We start from the raw sequence: 19397 nt of genomic DNA, 5'->3' as shown, positions 1-19397 counted from the left end.
TAGGCCTACTATGCCTTATAGGGACCCCACATTTTATGTAGGGGCAATTACTGTGCCCCTAAAATTGATATCCAGTTTTTTGTTTGTTTGTGGGATGTACCCAGATGTTCTCAGGGCTTACTCCTGGCTCTGCCCTCCAGGATCCCTTCTGGCAGGCGTGGGTTCACCATATGTGATGCCACATACAAGGGAAGTGCCCGACCTGCTGCTACTGCTCTGACCCCAAGACTTCCAGTGTTTGGGGAAAGAAACATATTTTGTGGGTTTTGTTTGGTTGGTTGGAGTTTTGTTTTTGTTTCTTTGGGCCACACCCAGCTGTGCTTGGAGGCCTGGGGATGCTCAAGGAACCCTATGCAGTGCCAGGGATTAAACCCCACTATTTTGTTTTTAATAAGGACCACACCCAGCAGTGCTCAGAGGCCTAAAGGTCACTCCTGGTGAATCTCAGGCCAGTCGTGTAAGGCTCATGGCCCGGTGGTTCCGAGAACAACCAGAGCCACACCCAGCTATGCTCAGGGCCCAGAGAGTTACACCTGGTGGGGCTTGGGGAGCCATGCAGAGACAGAGATGAATCAGCAAAGGCAGAGCACCTGCCTTTGGCCTCCTGGAACACAGGGACAGAACACCCACAGTCTTTCCTGCTCTCTCACCTCCAGAAAGAGGAGTCGTGTCGCATGTGATGTGGGGAGTGAAACGAGAGATCAAACTTTTGACCAGGGGTCAACAGTCGCTTCCCTAAAAGGATCCCAGAGAATGAATTTATCTGCTCGGTCATGTTGCAGCCTGGATAAGATTTACATTTAACTGTCCATACACGACATGTGCTATTGAGCACTTCAAGTACATCCAGATAAAACTTAGCTGCACTCTAAGTATCTGACTCTGACACAGGAGAGTCAGAAAAATAGTACAGTGGATAAGGCACATGCTTTGCATGTGGCCAACCGGGGTTCAGGCCTGGGCATCCCATATGGTCCCCTCAGCACTTCTAGGAGTGATTCCTGAGTGCAGAGCCAGGTGTGGTCCAAAACAAAAAAAACCAAAAAACAAAAAACACTGCAGATTTCAAACACTACAGGAAGCAAAGAATTAAAAATATCTATTAATATTTTGTTGTTTTTGACCACACCCAGCAGTGCTGGGTCTACTCCTAGCTTGTTGCTTGGGGGTTGCTTCAGATGGTGCTCAGGCCAGGTGCTGGGGGTTAAACCTGGGATTCCCACCTGCAAAGTCTGCTCTCCAGCTCTTTGAGCTATCTCCTCAGCCTTCCAATTGATTTTTTTTTTCTTTTTGGGTCACACCTGGCAATGCACAGGGGTTACTCCTGGCTCTGCACTCAGGAATTACTCCTGGCGGTGCTCAGAGGACCACATGGGATGCTGGGAATCGAACTCGGGTCGGCCGTGTGCAAGGCAAATGCCCTACCCGCTGTACTATTGTTCCAGCCCCCCAATTAATTTTAAAAATTCTCCTTTTGGTGTTTTTGAGTCACACTGGAGGTGATCAGGGGGATACATGTGGATCATTGCTCATAGGCCACTCCCAGTAATGTGCTTTAGACCATGCAGTGCTGGGGATTAAAGCCAGGCTTCCTGCATACAGAGCATGTGCTCCCATCATTTGAACTATGTCCTCAGCCCTCCTGTAAAGTTTTTATATCCCTCCTTCCCTTTGTTGATGCTGTTTGGATGACTGGGGGGGTCACATATCTGAGTGGGTTGCTCTCATGTTTGGGGCTCAGTGCCAGAGCACTTCCCTGGCATGTGTGCAGTCCTGGGTTTCATTCCTGGCACTAACAAAAAGAAACACAAGCCACACGTAATGATGGTGCTTGCCATGGGTCACATTCATAAGGCTGGGGTGGTCTTGCTCTGGTTGCTTAGCTCAAGGGGCGTCTCTGTGGTGAGAACACTCGAGCTCAGGAGGAGTCTCCCAAGGGTCACACTTTTGGCCAAATGTGCCAGAGATCCCCTTGACCGCCGCCCCCCCCCCACCCTGCCAGGCTATATGCCAGAGATCACACACTGTGTCTTGGATCACACACCAGAGATCACGCACTTTGCACTGTTTCTTCTGCTCCAATTAATTGGAAGGAGTGTTTCGGCCATAACTGTTGTGCTCAGGCTTACTCCTGGCAGGGCTTACCCCCCCGATGTGCAGGGCTTACTTCTGCCTCTGGAGTCAGAGATCACTCATGATAGGGCTCTGAGGACCATATGGGGTGCCAAGGGATAGAGCCTGATTGGCCTCATGCAAAGCCCTACCCACTTTTATAATTCTCTGACCCAACCCCAATTAATTTTTATAAGCCATACTTATATTTGAAAACATGTTAGATAACAATATTTTGTATATCATGAGCAAAGTAAAGATATCATTGAAATTATGCAATGTTCTCTTTTTATTTTATTTTATGGTCATTCAAAAATTTTGTCACATAGGGGCTGGAGCGATAGCACAGCGGGTAGGACGTTTGCCTTGCACGTGGCCAACCTGGGTTTGATTCCCAGCATCCCCTGAGCACTGCCAGGAGTAATTCTTGAGTACAGAGCCAGGAGTAACCCCTGTGCATTGCTGGGTGTGACCCCCCCAAAAAAAATTGTCACATATGTGGCTTACATTATAGTTCCAAAGAACAGCATAGGAAGAGGCTATAAAGTGCATGATGAAGGTGGTGTGTTTGTGTGTGTGTGAGAGACAGAGAGAAAAAGATATATATATATATATATATATATATATATATATATAGAGAGAGAGAGAGAGAGAGAGAGAGAGAGACAGAGAGAGAGAGAGAGAGAGAGAGAGAAATTGTTGAGGGGATGCTGAGGCCAGCGAGGTCGATCAGTAAATAAGCTTTGCACGAAAGAGCCCTGGGCTGGATCCCTTGCAGCATCACCCCGAGAGCACAGTCTGGAGGAACTCCCTCAGCACTGCTAGATGTGACTTCACAAAACTAATAAATAAATAAAAAGAGGTGACAGAAACCAAACAAGAAATAGTCCACCAGGACAAAATTGTGAAAGACAAGTTGAATTTGTCAACACAAGAACTAAGGAAAGAGGTACTGGAAAAAAGGGACTGGAGCAATAATATAGCAGGTAGGACATTTGCCTTGCATGTGGTCAACCAGGGTTCAACCCCCAGCATCCCATAGTATACCCTCCAGCCTGCCAGGAGTAATTCCTGAGTGCAGAGCCAGGAGTCAGCCCTGAGTATTGCCAGGTGTGCCCCACTCAAAAAAAAAAAAAAAAAAAGTTGGGGAAAGAGAACAGATCATGAGCTCATCATAGCATGATTTTTAAAATCTTGGAGCCAGAGCAATAATTTAGGGAATAGGGCATTTGCTTTACATGTGGCTTACTCGGGTTCAATATCCGGCACCTCAAACGGTCTCCTGAGGCCACCAGGAATGATTCATGAGTGTAGAGCCAGTAGCAACCTCTGAGCACGGCCAGGTGTGGTCCCCACCAAAAATAAATAAATAAATAAAAACTCTTCTATTTTCGTTCTTTCATTTCTTCCTTCCCTCCCTCCCTTTCTCCTTTCTTTCTTTTCTGGTGTTGCCCCCACCAAAAATAACTAAATAACAACTATTTTTTCCTTCCTTTCTTCCTTCCCTCCTTTCTCCTTTCCTTCTTCCTTTTTCTTCTTTCTTTCTTTCTTTCTTTCTTTCTTTCTTTCTTTCTTTCTTTCTTTCTTTCTTTCTTTCTTTCTTTTCTTTCTTTCTTTCTTTCGAATTGTTTTGGTGTTTTGGCTATACCTGGTGGTGCTCAGGGCTAACTGCGCTCAGGGATCATTCCTGGCCAGGGGACCATTTGTATTGCTAAGGGCCAAGCCCTGATCAACTGTCTGTGAAGCACGTGCTCTACCAATGGTGCTTTCTCTCCAGCCCCCAAACTTTTTTTTTCTTTAAGGTATTTGTTTGTACTTTGGGCTAAAGGCTGACAAGCTGACCTTTAACATCCATTCTCGTGTTATCTGCACAACTACCGAATCAGAGGTTGTTCAATTTTATCAAAGACCATTGGAGGCTCAGAGAGGTTGAGCCATGTAACTCCCTGGTTTGCTCTTCTACATTTGGAAAGCCTCCTGGAGACAGGAAGCCTGGCTTAGCCCCTTCTCAGTTTCCCCATCAGCACCAGGCTCCGGCCTCGCACACGTGCTCGGCAGCCGCCAAGGTCTGAAAACCAAGCTGGAGATTCTTGAGTCCGTGCCGCAGCCGCCCGGCCTGCGAGCAGCAGCACCAGGGGGCGCCCACGAGCCCGCCCACTCGCCGGTTCCCGCGGTCCGGGCAGGATCTCAGGCCTGGGTGCGGCCCCCGCGAGCCCCGAGCCGTTGCGCACCCCGGCAAGAAGAGGGGGGCTCGGGGAGCCCCACGTCCTCCGTGCACCCCGCCCCTTCCCTGGAGCCGAGCGGCGCGGGGCCGCCGGGTGCGGAACGACGACGACACGACATCCTGTTTTTGGGGCTCGCGGCTCCGCCTGCGCCTCTGCTGATCTTGTCTTTCCCCGGGTGCTGACGCCAGCTCCCCGCCCCCCACTCCAGTCTCCCCGCGCTCCCCGGGGGGCAGGGGCCTTCCCACTGCTGAATCACCGCCACCCGCACTCCCCCGAGGCTCGGGGTAGAAGTGGGGCTGCCCCAGGCCGAGCCTTCTGGTCTGGTGGGGTCACAGCCCCATCCCCGCCCGGGCTGCAGTGATAGGCCCGGGGGGAGGGGCTGGAGGGGGCCGCCGGGCCGCCCGCAGCATCTTCCCGGAGGCCAGATGCCGGGGGCGGGCGGTGGGGGGGCGGCTGGTCCAAGCCCAGCGCCTGGGCTCTATCAGTGGGGGCCGGGTGGAGAGCTGGGGTGAGGGGCAGTCGTTCCGAGACGCGACGCGCGGGTCTGGGGGAGCCCACGGCGGGGTGGGGGGCAGCGGCTCCCGGACTTCCTGATCCCGCCCCGGCCCGCCCCCGCGCCCCGCCCCGGCCGGCCGGCCCGCCCCCCCCACTTCCTCCGGCCTCGGGCTCTCACTTCCTTCTCGAGCCCCGAGCCGCCGCCGCCGCCCCCAGCTCCCCCGCCGCGGGGAGGGCACCAGGTGAGGCCGGGCCGGGGGGGCGCGGGCCGGGCACCCGCCGGGCCGCTCTGCTGGCGGGAGGCGACGGGCGGGCGGGAGGGGCCCCCCTCACTCTCCCTCCCTCGCTCGCGAAGTTGGCGGGCGCGGCCGATCGGGCGGGGCGGGGACCCGGCCACTGCGCCTCGCCGGGGGTGGGTTCCTGTCCCGGGCGCGGCGAGGGACCCCGAGGGCCCTGCGTCTCCCGCAGCCGGACGGTAGTGGCCCGAAGAGGAGCGTCCCGAGCTGGGACAGGGGACCGCGGGTGTCCTCCGGGCTGCAGCCGGCAGTTGTGACACTTGCGAGGCTGATAGCACCGTGTTGCGTGAGTCCAGGGATGCCCCGGCTGCAAAGAAAGCGGTGCCCGGCGGGGAGTGGGCGCCAGTCCCTGTGCACGCCAGTCCAGGGGTCTTCTGCCAGACCCTGCCCCTCCCGGTGGGGCTGCTTTTGGGAGGAAACGTCTGCCGGGCCTTGCCGACCTTTAACCAGGCGTTGCTCCCAGAGAGGGTAAACTGAGGAAGTAAAGGGCCCGTGGCCAGTGTGGTGAGGAGAGGTGAAGGACTCCCGTTCTGAGGGACAGACTTTGTGTTGGAAGAGTAGGACCATTTGCAGGAGATGGAGTTGGAGAGAACAGGATTTCTTGATTTGGAAATGACGGACAGCTGGGTCCGTCTTCCCTCCATCCTTAATTCCTGGGCTCCATCTATTCACCGGCTTGCCCTCCACCCTTCCTTTACATGCTGCCCCTAGGCTCTCCCTCACCCTCTGCTCTCTTTGAACTTGTTCTCTTTCCCCAAACCCGGTTGTGCTGAGGCCTTGATCTCTCACCTACCCTGCGTCTCTGTCCCCGGAGGGCCCCCTCCTGCCTTGCCCAGGCCAGCCACACACATGGCTGCCTTCTTGCTACTTACATTCCAACACACACACACACACACACACACACACACACTCACACACTCACACACACTCACACTTGTCTTGATCTGTCTCTGGCTCCTTCCCTCTCGGCCCCTGAGCTTCAGGATCTATTGCCGAAGACATGCGTGTGAGAGCCCCCTTTTCAGACCTGCATGGCTGGGAGGCCAGCTGCAGCCTCCCCAGGCAGAGATGATTAAAGGCTGGAAAGCCTCTGAGTGTGTGTGCATGTGCGAGTGTCTGTGTGTGTCTATGTCTTTATCTCTTAAAGACAAAATAACTGCCTTCAGCCTTGAGAGGGCTCCGAGCAGGGGAAGCCAACAGAATGAAGGCAGCCTGGTGGGTGAGGCTGTGGTTAGGCGGGAGGAAGCCGTCTGCAGCAGTCTGCTAGAGCCACACAGGAATAAGAATGGTGACAGAGCCAGAGAGCCCCCAGGCCCCTGGGACTTGACCAGGAGGCCAAGCCTGGGTTGGGGCGCGTAGCTTGCAGTGGCTCTAGAATCCCCTGGAGTGGGGAGCCAGGGAGCATGACACCTGCTTAGCTCACCACTGCTATGGCAGCAAAGAGAGGGGGATTCTGGCGGGCAGACTGTAACGGGTCCAACATCACTTTGTTGCTGTTGTTTAGTGCCTGGGTGTGGATTGCTTCCAAGTAGTCTCAGGGGGATGGGGAGGGGGGAGGGGCGCGCTCCCGGGAAACTCAGTCCTGTTCTGCGGGCCTGACAGTTCAGTACTCGGGCCTGGTGGTGCCAGGGGCCACCAGGGCCACACCCAGCAGGGCTGGGGGCCACCAGGGGGACTGTGCAGTGCCGCGATTGAACTTGGGCCTCTGCATGCAGAGCATGTGCTCCAGCCCCTCGGGCCTTCTCCTGATGAGGGGGCACAAGGTTCCGGGCGAGAGGCAGAGATTAAGGAAGCTGGACGGCAGTGGTGTGAGCAGAACACCAGAGAGTCTCCTGGCTGGCGATGCTCTGATGTGGCTGGGTAGACTCAGTCTGGGCAAGCCCTGAGCGAGGCAGGGAAAGAGGGGGAGAGATCCTTGCATCATACCCTGAATTGCCACATTTTCCTGCAGTGGAACTGACTTGGTTAAGACTGAAGTTAGAGGAGCAGGTGATCCCCGAGTACCGCTCAGTGAAGAGTGCTCCTCAGCCTCCAGTCTCTCCTGCTCCCACACCCTGGGTATCTCCTAGGAATAGTCTCTCCTTCCAGTTCTGCCCACCTGCCTCACCTCATTACTGGAAGATACAGATTAGCCCCAGCAAGAAGGCCCAGGGATTTGCATAAAATCCCAGCTTGGAGAAGGATGTGCATCCAAGGCACTTTCTTGGCATCATGGCGCACACAGACCCGGGAGTCCTGACTTTCAGTTGTCCCATCAGTCCTGGTTTTAGGGTTCTGCATTACGGAGTGCGCCCCAGGACTCTGGAGGTGAAAATGGGGTGGCTGAGACAGGGTTCTCTCAGGGAAGCTCTGGCCCCTCAGAGACAGGAGCTATTTGCAAGACAGTTCTTGCCGGAAGTACATGATGGGGGAGGGGGAGGGGATCTAAATGAGAAAATATCAAGAAGCAATGTGGGATGGTGCTTGCAACCTAGGAGGTTGCTGTTGAGGTCTTGGCCAAAGAAACGTTCGCGATCGTGACCTGAGGAGAATGATGTGGGGAAGTAGCTCAGCCAGCTGAGCACAGGCTTTGCATGCAGAAGCCCAGTTTCCATCCTGCTTACTGCATGGACTCCAGGCGCTGAGCTGGGAGTAGCCCCCAGCACCGTCTGGTGTGACCAAAAAACAAACCAAGAAAAGGGACTAGGCAAGAAAGATAGTACAGTAGGTAGGACACTTGCCTTGCAGTCAGCCGACCTGCATTTGATCCCCCTCTCCCCCCACGGAGCCAATCAGGAGCCAATCAGGAGCCAATCAGGAAAGATCCCTGAGTGCACAGCCAAAAGTAAGCCCTGAGCACTGTCAGGTATGGCCCCCAGATTTTAAAAAATTTAAAAAGAAGGGGCTAGGGCTGGAGAGATAGTACGGTGCGAAGGGCACTTTGCTTTGCACACAGCCCACTCCGGTTCGTTTCCTGGCACCACATATGATATAGTCCTCCCAGCTCTGCCAGGAGTGATCCCTGAGCACAGAGCCTAAAGCACAGTTGGTTGTGGCCCAAAAAGCAAAAAAAGGGGGTGAAGAGGGGGACAGAGTGGGTAGCACAGTGGGTGCGGCGTTTGCCTTGCACGCAGCTGATCTGGGTTCAATACCCATGTCCACCTGTGCACCTCCAGGAGTAATTCCTGTGTGCAGAGCCAGGAATAACCTGTGAGCATCGCCGATTTCACCTCCCCCCCCCAAAAAAAGGGGGTGGGATGGGGGAACTGATGTGAGATGATCACAGAGCCTAGCTGGTAATCTAGGATACAGAGAGTTGTTTCTGGTAAGACTTGCGTGACCTTTTAGGAGGTCGTGAGTAGGAAGATTTGAGACTTTGTGCCTCTTGAGAGACAGTTGGGGAGATAATGTACCAGTAGTTGCTGGTAACTGGGCAACTGGAAAGATGTAGGGGGGAGGGGGCTGGCTCTTTCCATACACAGGATAGATCCTCTATACACAGGATAGATCCTTTAGTGGTGAGGCTTGGGGTGGGGGTGGGGTTCGCAAGGAGGGAAACTAAAGACAAAGCCTGGGCCGCCTCCCCAGAGCAGATTGGTTTTCCTGTCCAGGGTCTAGCTTCCTCTTTTGTCCTCATTTCATGGGGGAGGGCATCTCCCCAGGAGAGGAGTTCCTCCGTGAGGGCGGGCGGGGTGGCTGTCTGTCCGGCAGTGTCAGATTCTCACTCATGGACACCCAAGTGTGGGCTAGTTATGAGGGCCTGGGAGGTGCTAAGGTGTCAGCCTCACCCCTGTGGCCCATTTGCTGAAGGTTTACACCTTGGGGTGGTCACCCCGAGTGAAATTAGAGGGGACAGCGGGCTCGGTCCGAGGCCTGATGGACAGGCTCATCTCTTCCTTGAGGAAGTGACGTCCGAGCCCCTAGTTGGGGGCTGCTCCCGTGACAGCTCTGTGCAGGTCTGGTCAACTTGTCTCCACTGGCGCAAGCATCGGAGGGTTGTAATTCAGCCCACGGAGCAGAGAAAACAAGAACACTGCAGGCGGGGCTGGAGCCATAGTGCAGCCAGCTGGGCGCTTGCTTTGCATGCAGCCAACCCGGGTTCCATCCGCAGCACCCCATGGGGGCCCCCGGAGCCCGCCAAGAGTGAATCCTGAGCACAGAGCCAAGAGTCAGCCCTGAGCCCAGCCGGGTGTGGCCCCCAAACAAAACAAAAGAAAACAACTCCTAAAGGCTCCCATCCTACCCCAGGCCCTCCTGTCTTGTGCCTTCTTTGGCTGACAAGCCTGGGTAGTTTCTGAGTAAAACCTGCTGGGGTCAAGCCCTGTGGGGAGAGGAGAAGAGGGTGGAGTCGGGGGATTTTGCCAGACTCAGATGCTGGAGTGGCTTGTGCCCGTCTCTAGCTCCACTGCAGGCACAGTGGAAAAGCCAGGCCGGAGTTTCCTCCTTAACGTCTTTTTTTCCCTTGTGGAAACCCCCACAGGCCTGAAGCGGGGCTGAAGGGACTAGGGGGCCCCGGTGGGTCTCGGTGGGTGTCTGCAGGTGGGGGAGGCTGGCACTCCGGCAGAGAGAGCATCCTGTGAAGTGAGCGCAGGCAAAGGAAGTGGTGCTTCGGAGGCCTTGTGGGCGTGGGGGTCTGAGGCCCATGAGGCCGGGAGGAAGCCAGTGATGGCGCCTTCCTGGGAGCCACTAGGTGTGGGAGGGGGGCAACCCCCTGAGCTGCGGTGGCCTCACCCCGCCTGCGGCATCCCGGGGGCTCAGATATTGCCAAGAGAGGGGAACGGGGACTTCTGGAAGGGTGGCAATCCCCGGCCTTCCCCGCTCCAGCAGGCCCGGTCCGCCTCGCGGGGAGGGTTCGGGACTCTGCCCTGCCTCGCGTGCGGGAACCTCCCAGGGCTCAGGGTGAAAGGTCAGGGGTGGAGAATGGGTGGTGGGTTTTTTTTTTTTCTAAGTCTGGGAACTCTTTTGGGTTCCGTCCCTGCTGATGGGGAGAAAGGGAAGAAAGAGAGACTCAGCCCTTGGCCGGGTCCCAGCCCCACACTGACCTCATGTCTCCCTCAGCTTCCTCCTCCCAGCCCAGCTGCAGCCCCTCTGAGCCTCTTTCTGTCACCTCGCTTCCACAGCTCCCTTCAGAACAAAAAAACAAACAAACAAACAAACAGTCTTGATGTCCCTGACACCACTGCCCGGCAGCCCTGCGGGGGCCTGACCCCCTCCAGGCTCACTCAGCCCGATTCTCCCCTGCCCACCTGCCTTTGCAGGACCAGGCTGCCGGGCCTGGATGTTCATTCCCCCACATCATGCTTCTGAGTGGGGGGTGGGGGGTAGGAGGAGGAAGTTGGTTGCCCTTGTCTTGTGTCTCTTGGGCATAGATTTTCTTCCGTGTTCCCAGAATCAGTCTGTGGATTGATGGGGGAGGAGATGTGTAGTCAGTAGGCAGTTTTGGCATAGTATCAGCTGGGCTTCGGGAAGTCAGCAGAGGGCAGGTCCCCTCCTTGAAGTTTTCCCCGACATTCGGTGCACAGTCTAGGGAGTCCTGGGGGAAGGAAGGCAGGGCCAGGACAGGGTTGCTGTGAAAGCCCTGAGGACCGGGAGGACCTGAAAGGGGGCAAGCAACATTTTAGGAAGACCAGCTTCCCATGCAGAGGCACAGAAGAGGGGGCCGAGTTCCTGCACTGAATCAGCGGCTGTCGCTGCATGGTGATCAGCCTCCATCCTTTGCAAAATGGAATGTTCCTGGGAGAGAAACAGGGACTAGACCTCTGGGTGAAATAAGTAGCCTGTGACTTCAGGTGATTGTCGAAACTCCCCCGGGAACAAGGCGAATGGTGTTTTGCTCTGGAGGCCCACGGTTTGGGTCACTTAAGGCATTTGGAGCATGAGGTAAGAGTTGGGGTGGGGGGATGGAAGAGGGGAAGAAATGCTGGGTTCCCAGGGGGATAGCAAATGTTGCTGGCTCATGTGTTTGAGGGGGATAGAATGTGAAGCAGTTGTTAGAGGATCAAGGTCAGTGCACCCAGAGAGGGATTACGGTGAGAGGGCGAGAGCGGGTCTCAGGGAGCCCCATGTCAGAGGTTGCCCTTGCCTGTCCACACCCTCCCACCTCTTAGGGCCCGCTCCTCCCCTCCCCCACTCCCAGTTGGGACACTTCCCCCAAACGGCCAGGCCATGGCCACAGAGATCCGCAGGCAATCAGCTGCTTCCTTTCCCTCCCCACTACTGGGCCTTCCTGGACCACACCCCAAGACTAGACCCCCCTGGGTAGAAGCTGGACTCTGGGGAGTCCGCTGTGATGACTTTCACCCTCATGACCTTTACCCCTGTGTGAGCTGGTGCTATCATCACAGGCAAAACTTTGAGCTGCAGCTGATGTCTGAAAAGATTTGGCTCGGTGGTGAGGGCCTGGGTGGGGGGAGGGGTGTTTTCCAGAACAGGGCTTCTGAGAGATCTCTCCAGATCCAGTAACAGGCCAGAAGCAAGCAGATCAAAAGGCGCTGTTTGTGCCACTCCCTTGTGACCAGCTCTATACCAGCTTTTTTTGGTTTTGGGTTTTTTTTTTGTTTTTTGTTTTTTGTTTTTTTTTTTTTTGCTTTTTGGGTCACACCTGGCTCTTCACTCAGGAATTACTCCTGTCGGTGCTCAGGGGACCATATGGGATGCTGGGAATCGAACCCGGGTCGGCCGCATGCAAGGCAAACACCCTACCCGCTGTACTATTGCTCCAGCCCCTCTATATCAGCTTTTTAATAGGAGAGTTCAGAGAAATTCAAGTTTTGTCTGGAAGGCTTGGGGGTATGGGGGTAGTGTATCCCCAAGCTGGGATGCTTCTAAAGGAAGGTCACTTGCAGCAAAAGAAGGATTAAAGTGGGTGGCCATGTTAGGAAGGTCAAAAGAAAGAGAATCTAGTAGCCTCATGGGACCCTGAGACTTAAGCTTAAGAAGGGGGGATAAGGGCAGATGGAAGAGTCAAAGTTTGCAGACAAGAATGACCCTAAGGTGGATGGAGAGAGAACAGGGTTTAAACATTTGCCTTGCACAGGGTGAACTTAGAGTCAATCCTTGACACCACATATAGTTACTCAAGCCCAGCCAAGAATGATCCCTGAGCACAGAGCCAGGAGTAAACTCTGAGCACGGCCAGGTATGGCCTAACAAAACTACAACGAAATATGTCGTGTATGTAAATAGGGATAATGTCAAGAAGTTTCTGTGAGAATCCAGTAACGAGGTCAGAGAGAGAGTGCAGCAGTTAAGGTGATACCTTGCATCAGGCCAAAAGGTGGATATGGTCCCCCAGCACTGCCAGGGGTTTCCCAGAGCACCACTGGGTGTGGCCTCCCTCTCTAGCTATAAATTGAAAGGGAATCTTTAAAAATAATAATAATATGGGGCTGGAGCAATAGCAGAGCAGTAGTGCATTTGCCTTGCACGCGGCCGACCTGGGATCGATTCCCAGCATCCCATATAGTCCCCTGAGCACCGCCAGGGGTTATTCCTGAGTGCAGAGCCAGGAGTAACCCCTGTGCATCATCGGTGTGACCCCCAAAAAAACAAACAAACAAAAAAATAATACCCAGGCCCCTGTGAGCTACAAGCACTGTACTGAGTGAGGGCTCTTTATCAACAAGCAGTGCCAGCGGATGAACCCCAGAAGTCAAGAGTCTCGCCCCGACCCACGGGGCGGCCCCCTGTGTGTTTCTGAGCTGCCTCTGTCAAGAATGATCCTTTTCCGGTATCAGCCCCTGTTCTCCTGCCAGCCCGGAAACCCGCCCGCCCTGCTCCTTTGAGAGCTGATTTACTGATTGCTGGTTGATAACCCCTCCCTTGAGAGCGGCCTGGAGCCATCTGTACTTTCAGTCTCTGGGGCCTTGTGACTTGGGGCCTGAGTTCCCTCCTGGCCTTCCTGCTTGGGTGTGTGGGGAAGAGTTCCCATTTAGGAGGCCACACCTAGCCCCCTGCTCTGTGTGGAACTGACCCGTACAGACCCCAGGGTTCTGCTCTGCAAATGCCCAGCTCTCCTGGGTTGTCTGTTGGAGACAAGTAGTGGGACCACACTCTCCCCCACCACCCTCGCACACCACCCCAGCCAAAGAGGTTCTCTTCTTTCCCCAAGATTCCCACAGAATCCAAGGCAGAATGTGTTCTGAGTTATCACCATGTGCTAATGTGCCCGAGCCTTATGTGTTTGTTATATACACTGGGGCCTTTCCTGCCACCATTGCCCTAGCCCCTGCTCTCACGTCTCTTCTAACTCCTTTGAACTGCCTGGTGCCCTTGCCGTGGGCATTTTTTCTTCCCATTACATGGGTTGAAATACTGAGGCCCAAAGGGGTAAAGTGCCTCCTGCTTGATTGTCGTGAGTCTGCAGCAGGCAGAAATGGTGGGTGAACTTAAGGGGGAGATCTCATTTCTTTTTTTTCTTTTTCTTTTTGGGTCACACTCAGCAATGCACAGGGATTACTCCTGGCTCATGCACTCAGGAATTACTCCTGGCGGTGCTCAGGGGACCATATGGGATGCTGGGAATTGAACCCGGGTCGGCTGTGTGCAGGGCAAACACCCTACCCGCTGTGCTATCGCTCCAGCCCCGAGATCTCATTTCTAAGTCCGATTCTTTTGACTTTCTGAAAGGGCCCTTCCTGGCACCCAATCCACCCAGGTTCTTTGGCCCTTTTCTCCTCTCCAGAGGTTGAATACACACACTTATTCACGCAGATAAGTAGAAATATTTCCAACGTGCTCCAGAGAGAGCTTCATAGAGTAAAACTATTTAAAACTACCTACTAGGACCCGGGGAAGCCGGGACCTGGGAGGGAGCCGGGACCAAGCTCTGAGTCCTGTGCCATCCTAGCCACCAACTTTCCTTTTCTGATTCCCTGCGGGGAGCATTACTCCACCTCTTAAGATAGAATTTTTTTTTCATTTGTTTTGGTTTTTTCTTCTTTTTTCGAGACCACAGCCAGCAGTGCTTAGGGCTTACTCCTGACTGCTCTCGGGGACCATTCCTGGCAGGACTTGGGACCACATGCAGGGCAAGTGCCCTGCCCACTGCACTCTCTCTCCAGCCTCCCAGGTGGACTTTTAAAAATTGTTTAGTGGATTTGGGTTCGGATCCATACCTGGCAAAGTGTGGGGGTTACTCCTAACTGGCCGGGGGGGGGGGGGGGTGGGCGGCCTGTTCCCAGCAGTGCTTGTCAGACCATGTGTGTTAAGGATCAAACCCGGGCCACCTGTGCATGCAAAGCATGCACTCAGCCTATCTCTCCAGGCCAGGTCTGACTCTTTTTTTTGTTTTTGTTTTTGATTTTCTTTGTTTTGTGGCTACATCCAGCAGTGTTCAGAGGTAACTCCTGGCTCTGCACTTAGGAATTATTCCTAGCAGTGCTTAGGGAACCATAGGGGATGCTTAGGATTGAACACATGCAAGGCAAGTACCTTACCCACTGTACTATAGCTCCGACCCCCAGTCCTGACTTTTTTTTTGTTTGGGGGCCATACCCAGTGATGCTTCAGGGCTACTCCTGGCTAAAAGCTCAGGGCCACACCTGGCAGTGCTCTGGGGACCATGCAGTGCCGGAGGTCAAACCCAGCCTCCTCGGGCAAAAGAGATAGTACAGGAAGGAAAGCTCTTGCCTTGTTCCACATATTGTCCCCCAAACACTGCTGGGAGTGAGCCCTCACCAGAGTGAGGAATGAGCCCTGAGCACACCTAAATCCTCCCCTCAACCAACCAACAAAAACCCACCACCAGCAGGAACTCTAGTCTCCTGAAGGTTCTAGCGTAGCCCGCTGCCTGATCTTCAGTGCTGAGAGAGAGTGCAGGGGCTGAGGCGCTTCTCTGGCACCACACAGGGTCCCCCAAGCCCTGCCAGGCATGATCCCAAGCACAGAGCTAGGAAGAAGCCCTGAGCATCCCTGAATGTGCCCCCCCCCCAAAAAAAATGTTTTTTCAGGCTTTTGAACCCCAAAGTTCAAAGGTCAGACTGGGGTGCAAGGGTTCTCACAGCAGGCTATGGTTTTGCAGTGTAAGTAAAATGGAGAAAGGGAGCCAGTAGTGCTGGGGCCCCTGGCAAGACAAGGGATTTAGCAATCCCTTGTCTGAAGCAGGGCTCCCGCCACCCCAGTTAGGGACCTGGTTGTGAGAGTCAGGGAGAGGAAATCACATGCTGGCGGAAAGAGCGCCCGAAACCGAGGGGAAGCCGAAAGACTCGCCGCAGCAGGATTCATGCTCCAGGGTTTCTGAAAACTCTCTCCTCTTCTAGGACTCAGAAGAGCAGCTCTTTGCCCCAGGTCATCTGAGTTTCAGCGGCCACCAGGGTGGTGGCTGGAGCCGAAATTCCTTCTCTCATACTCACTCCATTAGTAATTACAACAGCCTGTTTATCGGGCACTTCTTACTTGCCCTGCCTCATGCCAGTCACTTTCTGCATATTAGCTCTTTTCATCTCCGAGCCTTTCTAACGAGGAGGCAAGCCCGGCCTCCGTTTTTTGAGCAAGGCTTGGGAAACTGAAATATGTTGCCCAAGAATGTGTTTATCTAGTTGGTGGCGCGGTGATTGGTCAGAGCCCCCAGCCCGCCTGACCCTCGGTGGCCGCGCTCTCAGTCCTGGGCTCGTGCACAGGCCTGCAGGTGATTCCTGCCATACCAGGTGTGGTCCAGGTGACCCCAAGCTCCACTGGGTGTGGCTCCTATTTTTTAAAAAAGGTGAGGCAAGTGCTCTATCGCCGAGCTGCATCCCCGGTGCCGAGCTCCTACAATCCTGATGCACATACACAGAAGATGAGTCAGGTGTCTGCCTTGCTCAGCTGACAGGTCCATTCTGCGTTACTGGGCTTGGACGACCCACCTCGCCCCAGCACAGACCCTGAGAGAAGATGCAGATGTCTGGGTGTCACAGCCTCTGCCTCATTCATCTCTGGGCGTCTGGATTTCAGACCCAATCCCAGCCCCAGATCAACTGTGTGTGGGCAGATGAGGATAATTATACTGATAAAAAAATGACGCGGCAGAGGTTCAGAGGGGCGGAGCATGTACCTTACTTGCACAAGCCCCCAGATTCAATCCCCAACCTCATGGCCCTCTGAGCACTACCAGATATAGGCCAGTGGGTCCTCAGCTCTGCTGGACTTGAGTGGTACTGTATATCTGGGCCCAGGCACCCAGCCATCAGGCCTGGGCTGGCCACTGGGCTTCTGAGCACAGCATGGGAAGTCCTATCTCTCTTAGGTGCGCACGCGCGCGCGCGCACACACACACACACACACACAGAGTGATGGGGTATTGTGATGATGTTCATCCTACTTTCCCCATCACACACACACACACGCGCGCACACACACACACACACACACACACACACACACACAGAGTGATGGGGTATTGTGATGTTCATCCTACTTTCCCCATCCTAGGCAACCCTGATTTGGGATAAAATTGGTTATTTGGTTATCAGGAGAATTACACTCATTACTCCTCGGGTTTCTGATTGAGCCTTTTGTTTTGTACTCGGTAGCTGAAATGTTGGTTTGCAGTTGAAGGAGCCAGGATACTGGCAAGAATAGGCCCTGAGTTGGGAGAGGTTCCACCCATGGCCACTTCTCAGAATGACCAGTGCCAGGACTCTTCTCTGATCCACTTGGGGCAAGGGGCCCATGAATGGTAGACTGCAACAGAGCTCTATACTGATACACTGTTCTATATACCAAATGGGACAGTAATATTATCGTCTCCCCATTGCACAGATAATTGAGGCATGGAGAACTGAAGTAATTGGTCCAGGCTCACGGCCGAGCCGGGATTTTTTTTTTTTTTTTTTTTTTTGGGCCACACCAAAACGGATGACAAGCCTGGTGGTGCTCAGGCTTATTCCTGGCTTTGAGCTTAGGGATCACTCATGCTGGTGCTCTGGGAGCCTTATGGATGCTGGGGATAGAACCTGGGTCCTCCAGGTGCAAGGCAAGCACCATGCCTGCTGTACCTTCTCCCCAGCCCGTGGAGCCAAGATTTCACCTCAGTTAGTCTAGCACAGGACGTTCTCTGCTCTGCCCCCGGACACCCACTGTCTCGGCAGTCTGTCTGAGTTTGCAAGCCCACGTTCAGTTAGGAGATGAGGGACAGTTCTCCATGCGCATCGCCTGCTGCTTTCTTGCCCGCAGGTGGAGATCTCCCTAACCCCAAGTGCCCCTCTCGTCTGTTTCTAGGTCACCCAGCGCGTGCGCAGGAGGGGGAGGAGGCCTCGCCTCCACGTGCAGCAGCCGGTACCCACCATGCAAAGCATCAAGTGTGTGGTGGTGGGCGACGGGGCCGTGGGCAAGACGTGCCTGCTCATCTGCTACACGACGAACGCCTTCCCCAAGGAGTACATCCCCACGGTGTTCGACAACTACAGTGCCCAGAGCGCCGTGGACGGGCGCACGGTGAACCTGAACCTGTGGGACACAGCGGGCCAGGAGGAGTACGACCGCCTGCGCACGCTCTCCTACCCGCAGACCAACGTCTTCGTCATCTGCTTCTCCATCGCCAGCCCGCCCTCCTATGAGAATGTGCGGCACAAGTGGCACCCCGAGGTGTGTCACCACTGCCCCGACGTGCCCATCCTCCTGGTGGGCACCAAGAAGGACCTGAGAGCCCAGCCCGACACCCTGCGGCGCCTCAAGGAGCAGGGCCAGGCGCCCATCACGCCCCAGCAGGGCCAGGCGCTGGCCAGGCAGATCCACGCGGTGCGCTACCTCGAGTGCTCGGCCCTGCAGCAGGACGGCGTCAAAGAAGTGTTCGCCGAGGCTGTCCGGGCCGTGCTCAACCCCACACCCATCAAGCGCGGCCGGTCCTGTGTCCTCTTGTGACCCCGGCCCTCAGCTCGGAGGCGGCCCCTCCTCCCCCACCGTTGTGCCTTGGCGCCTTGTCTGCCCCCAGCTGTGCCTTAAGGACTAATTCTGGTGCCCCTTGCCAGGGGGCTCTCCGAATGCCTTATTCTCTGAATGCCTACTTCTCCTGGCGGAGCCCCCGCAGGGAAAGGGGTCTGGGCCCGGCCCCCCTCTGCCTGGGGAGACCAGGTATTCTCGAGAGCTCACCCAGGCCAAGGTTGGACCCCCTTGCCCTCTGCCCCTACTGACCAGTCCGTCCAGCTTTCCACAGCCGTTGTTGCCTACTGTGGCGCCTCCTCTCGGGGCGGGCGCGCTCGGCCACCCCTAACCTCTTCCTCGCTGCTCTCTGGAACCCTCACCACCCCGACTCTGTCCCTTCCCCAGTGAAGGAGCCACAGAACCCTGAGATGAATGTGCCTAACCTGCCTGCCTGTGCCCAGGCCTGATGCTCCCGCTGACTGACTCAGTCCCCATCCCACCCCCAGGGCGACCGGGGAGGGGGGCCTTTCCTACCCCCCCCAGCAGCATCAATAAAACCTCCTGTCTCCAGTGGCCCGGGCTCCTCCCTGCGTGCTGAGCATTGGGGGTTGGGCAGGGCCAGCCGAGGCTGGGGCTCCCCAGAGACTGGGAGTCTTTTGTTTCCTCTAAGAGGGGACAGGAGACAATAGGCTTCATTGTGGGCCCCCACCCCCCAATTTCCCTAACAAAGCTCCGGGCTCCCTTGGAGGGACTGGTCTTGCTCCAAGCCCAGCCACAGGTTCTGAAGGTAATGCAAACAGGAGGAGAGTGGCTGGAGTGATGCTCAGGCTCACTGCAGGCAGGTACGGCCCCAGCCATGGTGCCTCACTCCTCTTCTGCCCCCAAGAGGACCAGCCTGTGACAGAATTGATGGCCTTGCCCTAATCTAAGTCTCTCCCAGCTATCCCACCCTCCAGCACTGAGTCATTACAGGGATAGCTTGGCCACCCCTGCTCCCCAGGAAAGGAGCAGGGAGGGGTGCCCAGAGGGCTCCCAGTCTATGGGGGGTGGATGGTACGTGGACTTCCAGCTTCCCATGGACTGACTCCCCTCACCTCAGCTCCATTAGAGAGACAAGGCCAAGGCCAAAGAGAAGCAAACATAGTTCCCTTTTAAAAATTCCCTTTAGGGGCTGGAGCGATAGCACAGCGGGTAGGGCATTTGCCTTGCATGTGGCCAACCCGGGTTCGAATCCCAGCATCCCATATGGTCCCCTGAGCACCGCCAGGGGTAATTCCTGAGTGCATGAGCCAGGAATGACCCCTGTGCATTGCCGGGTGTGACCCAAAAAGCCAAAAAAAAAAAAATTCCCTTTAAAATAAAATTTACAATCAAAAGAGTTCAGGGCATGAGGTAGCAGGGAGGATGGGGAAGGTGTGTGGGGAACCAGAGAGCGCATTTTGGGGTTGGA

The 19397-nt window shown here is 55.2% G+C and overlaps 1 protein-coding gene across 3 annotated transcripts; it reads left to right on the top strand.

Annotated features, from left to right (window-relative positions):
- Positions 1–4973: 4973 nt before the first annotated feature.
- On the top strand, positions 4974–18525 carry RHOG (ras homolog family member G). Of its 3 annotated transcripts, none has more exons than XM_055143973.1 (2): positions 4974–5074; positions 17306–18525. In XM_055143973.1, exon 2 carries the CDS (start codon positions 17372–17374, stop codon positions 17945–17947), a length of 576 nt encoding a protein of 191 aa, XP_054999948.1. In that variant the 5' UTR covers positions 4974–5074; positions 17306–17371; the 3' UTR covers positions 17948–18525. The 3 variants fall into 3 exon arrangements, with proteins under 3 accessions (XP_054999948.1, XP_054999950.1, XP_054999951.1); XM_055143975.1 differs by lacking the exon at positions 4974–5074 and adding an exon at positions 5277–5414; XM_055143976.1 differs by lacking the exon at positions 4974–5074 and adding an exon at positions 10652–10987.
- The last annotated feature ends 872 nt before the right edge of the window (positions 18526–19397 follow it).

The sequence above is a fragment of the Sorex araneus genome, chromosome 6, assembly GCF_027595985.1.
Source record: "Sorex araneus isolate mSorAra2 chromosome 6, mSorAra2.pri, whole genome shotgun sequence".
Classification (NCBI taxonomy): Eukaryota; Metazoa; Chordata; class Mammalia; order Eulipotyphla; family Soricidae; genus Sorex; species Sorex araneus.
Note: the sequence above shows the minus strand (reverse complement) of the source record. Positions and strands in the feature narration are given on the sequence as shown.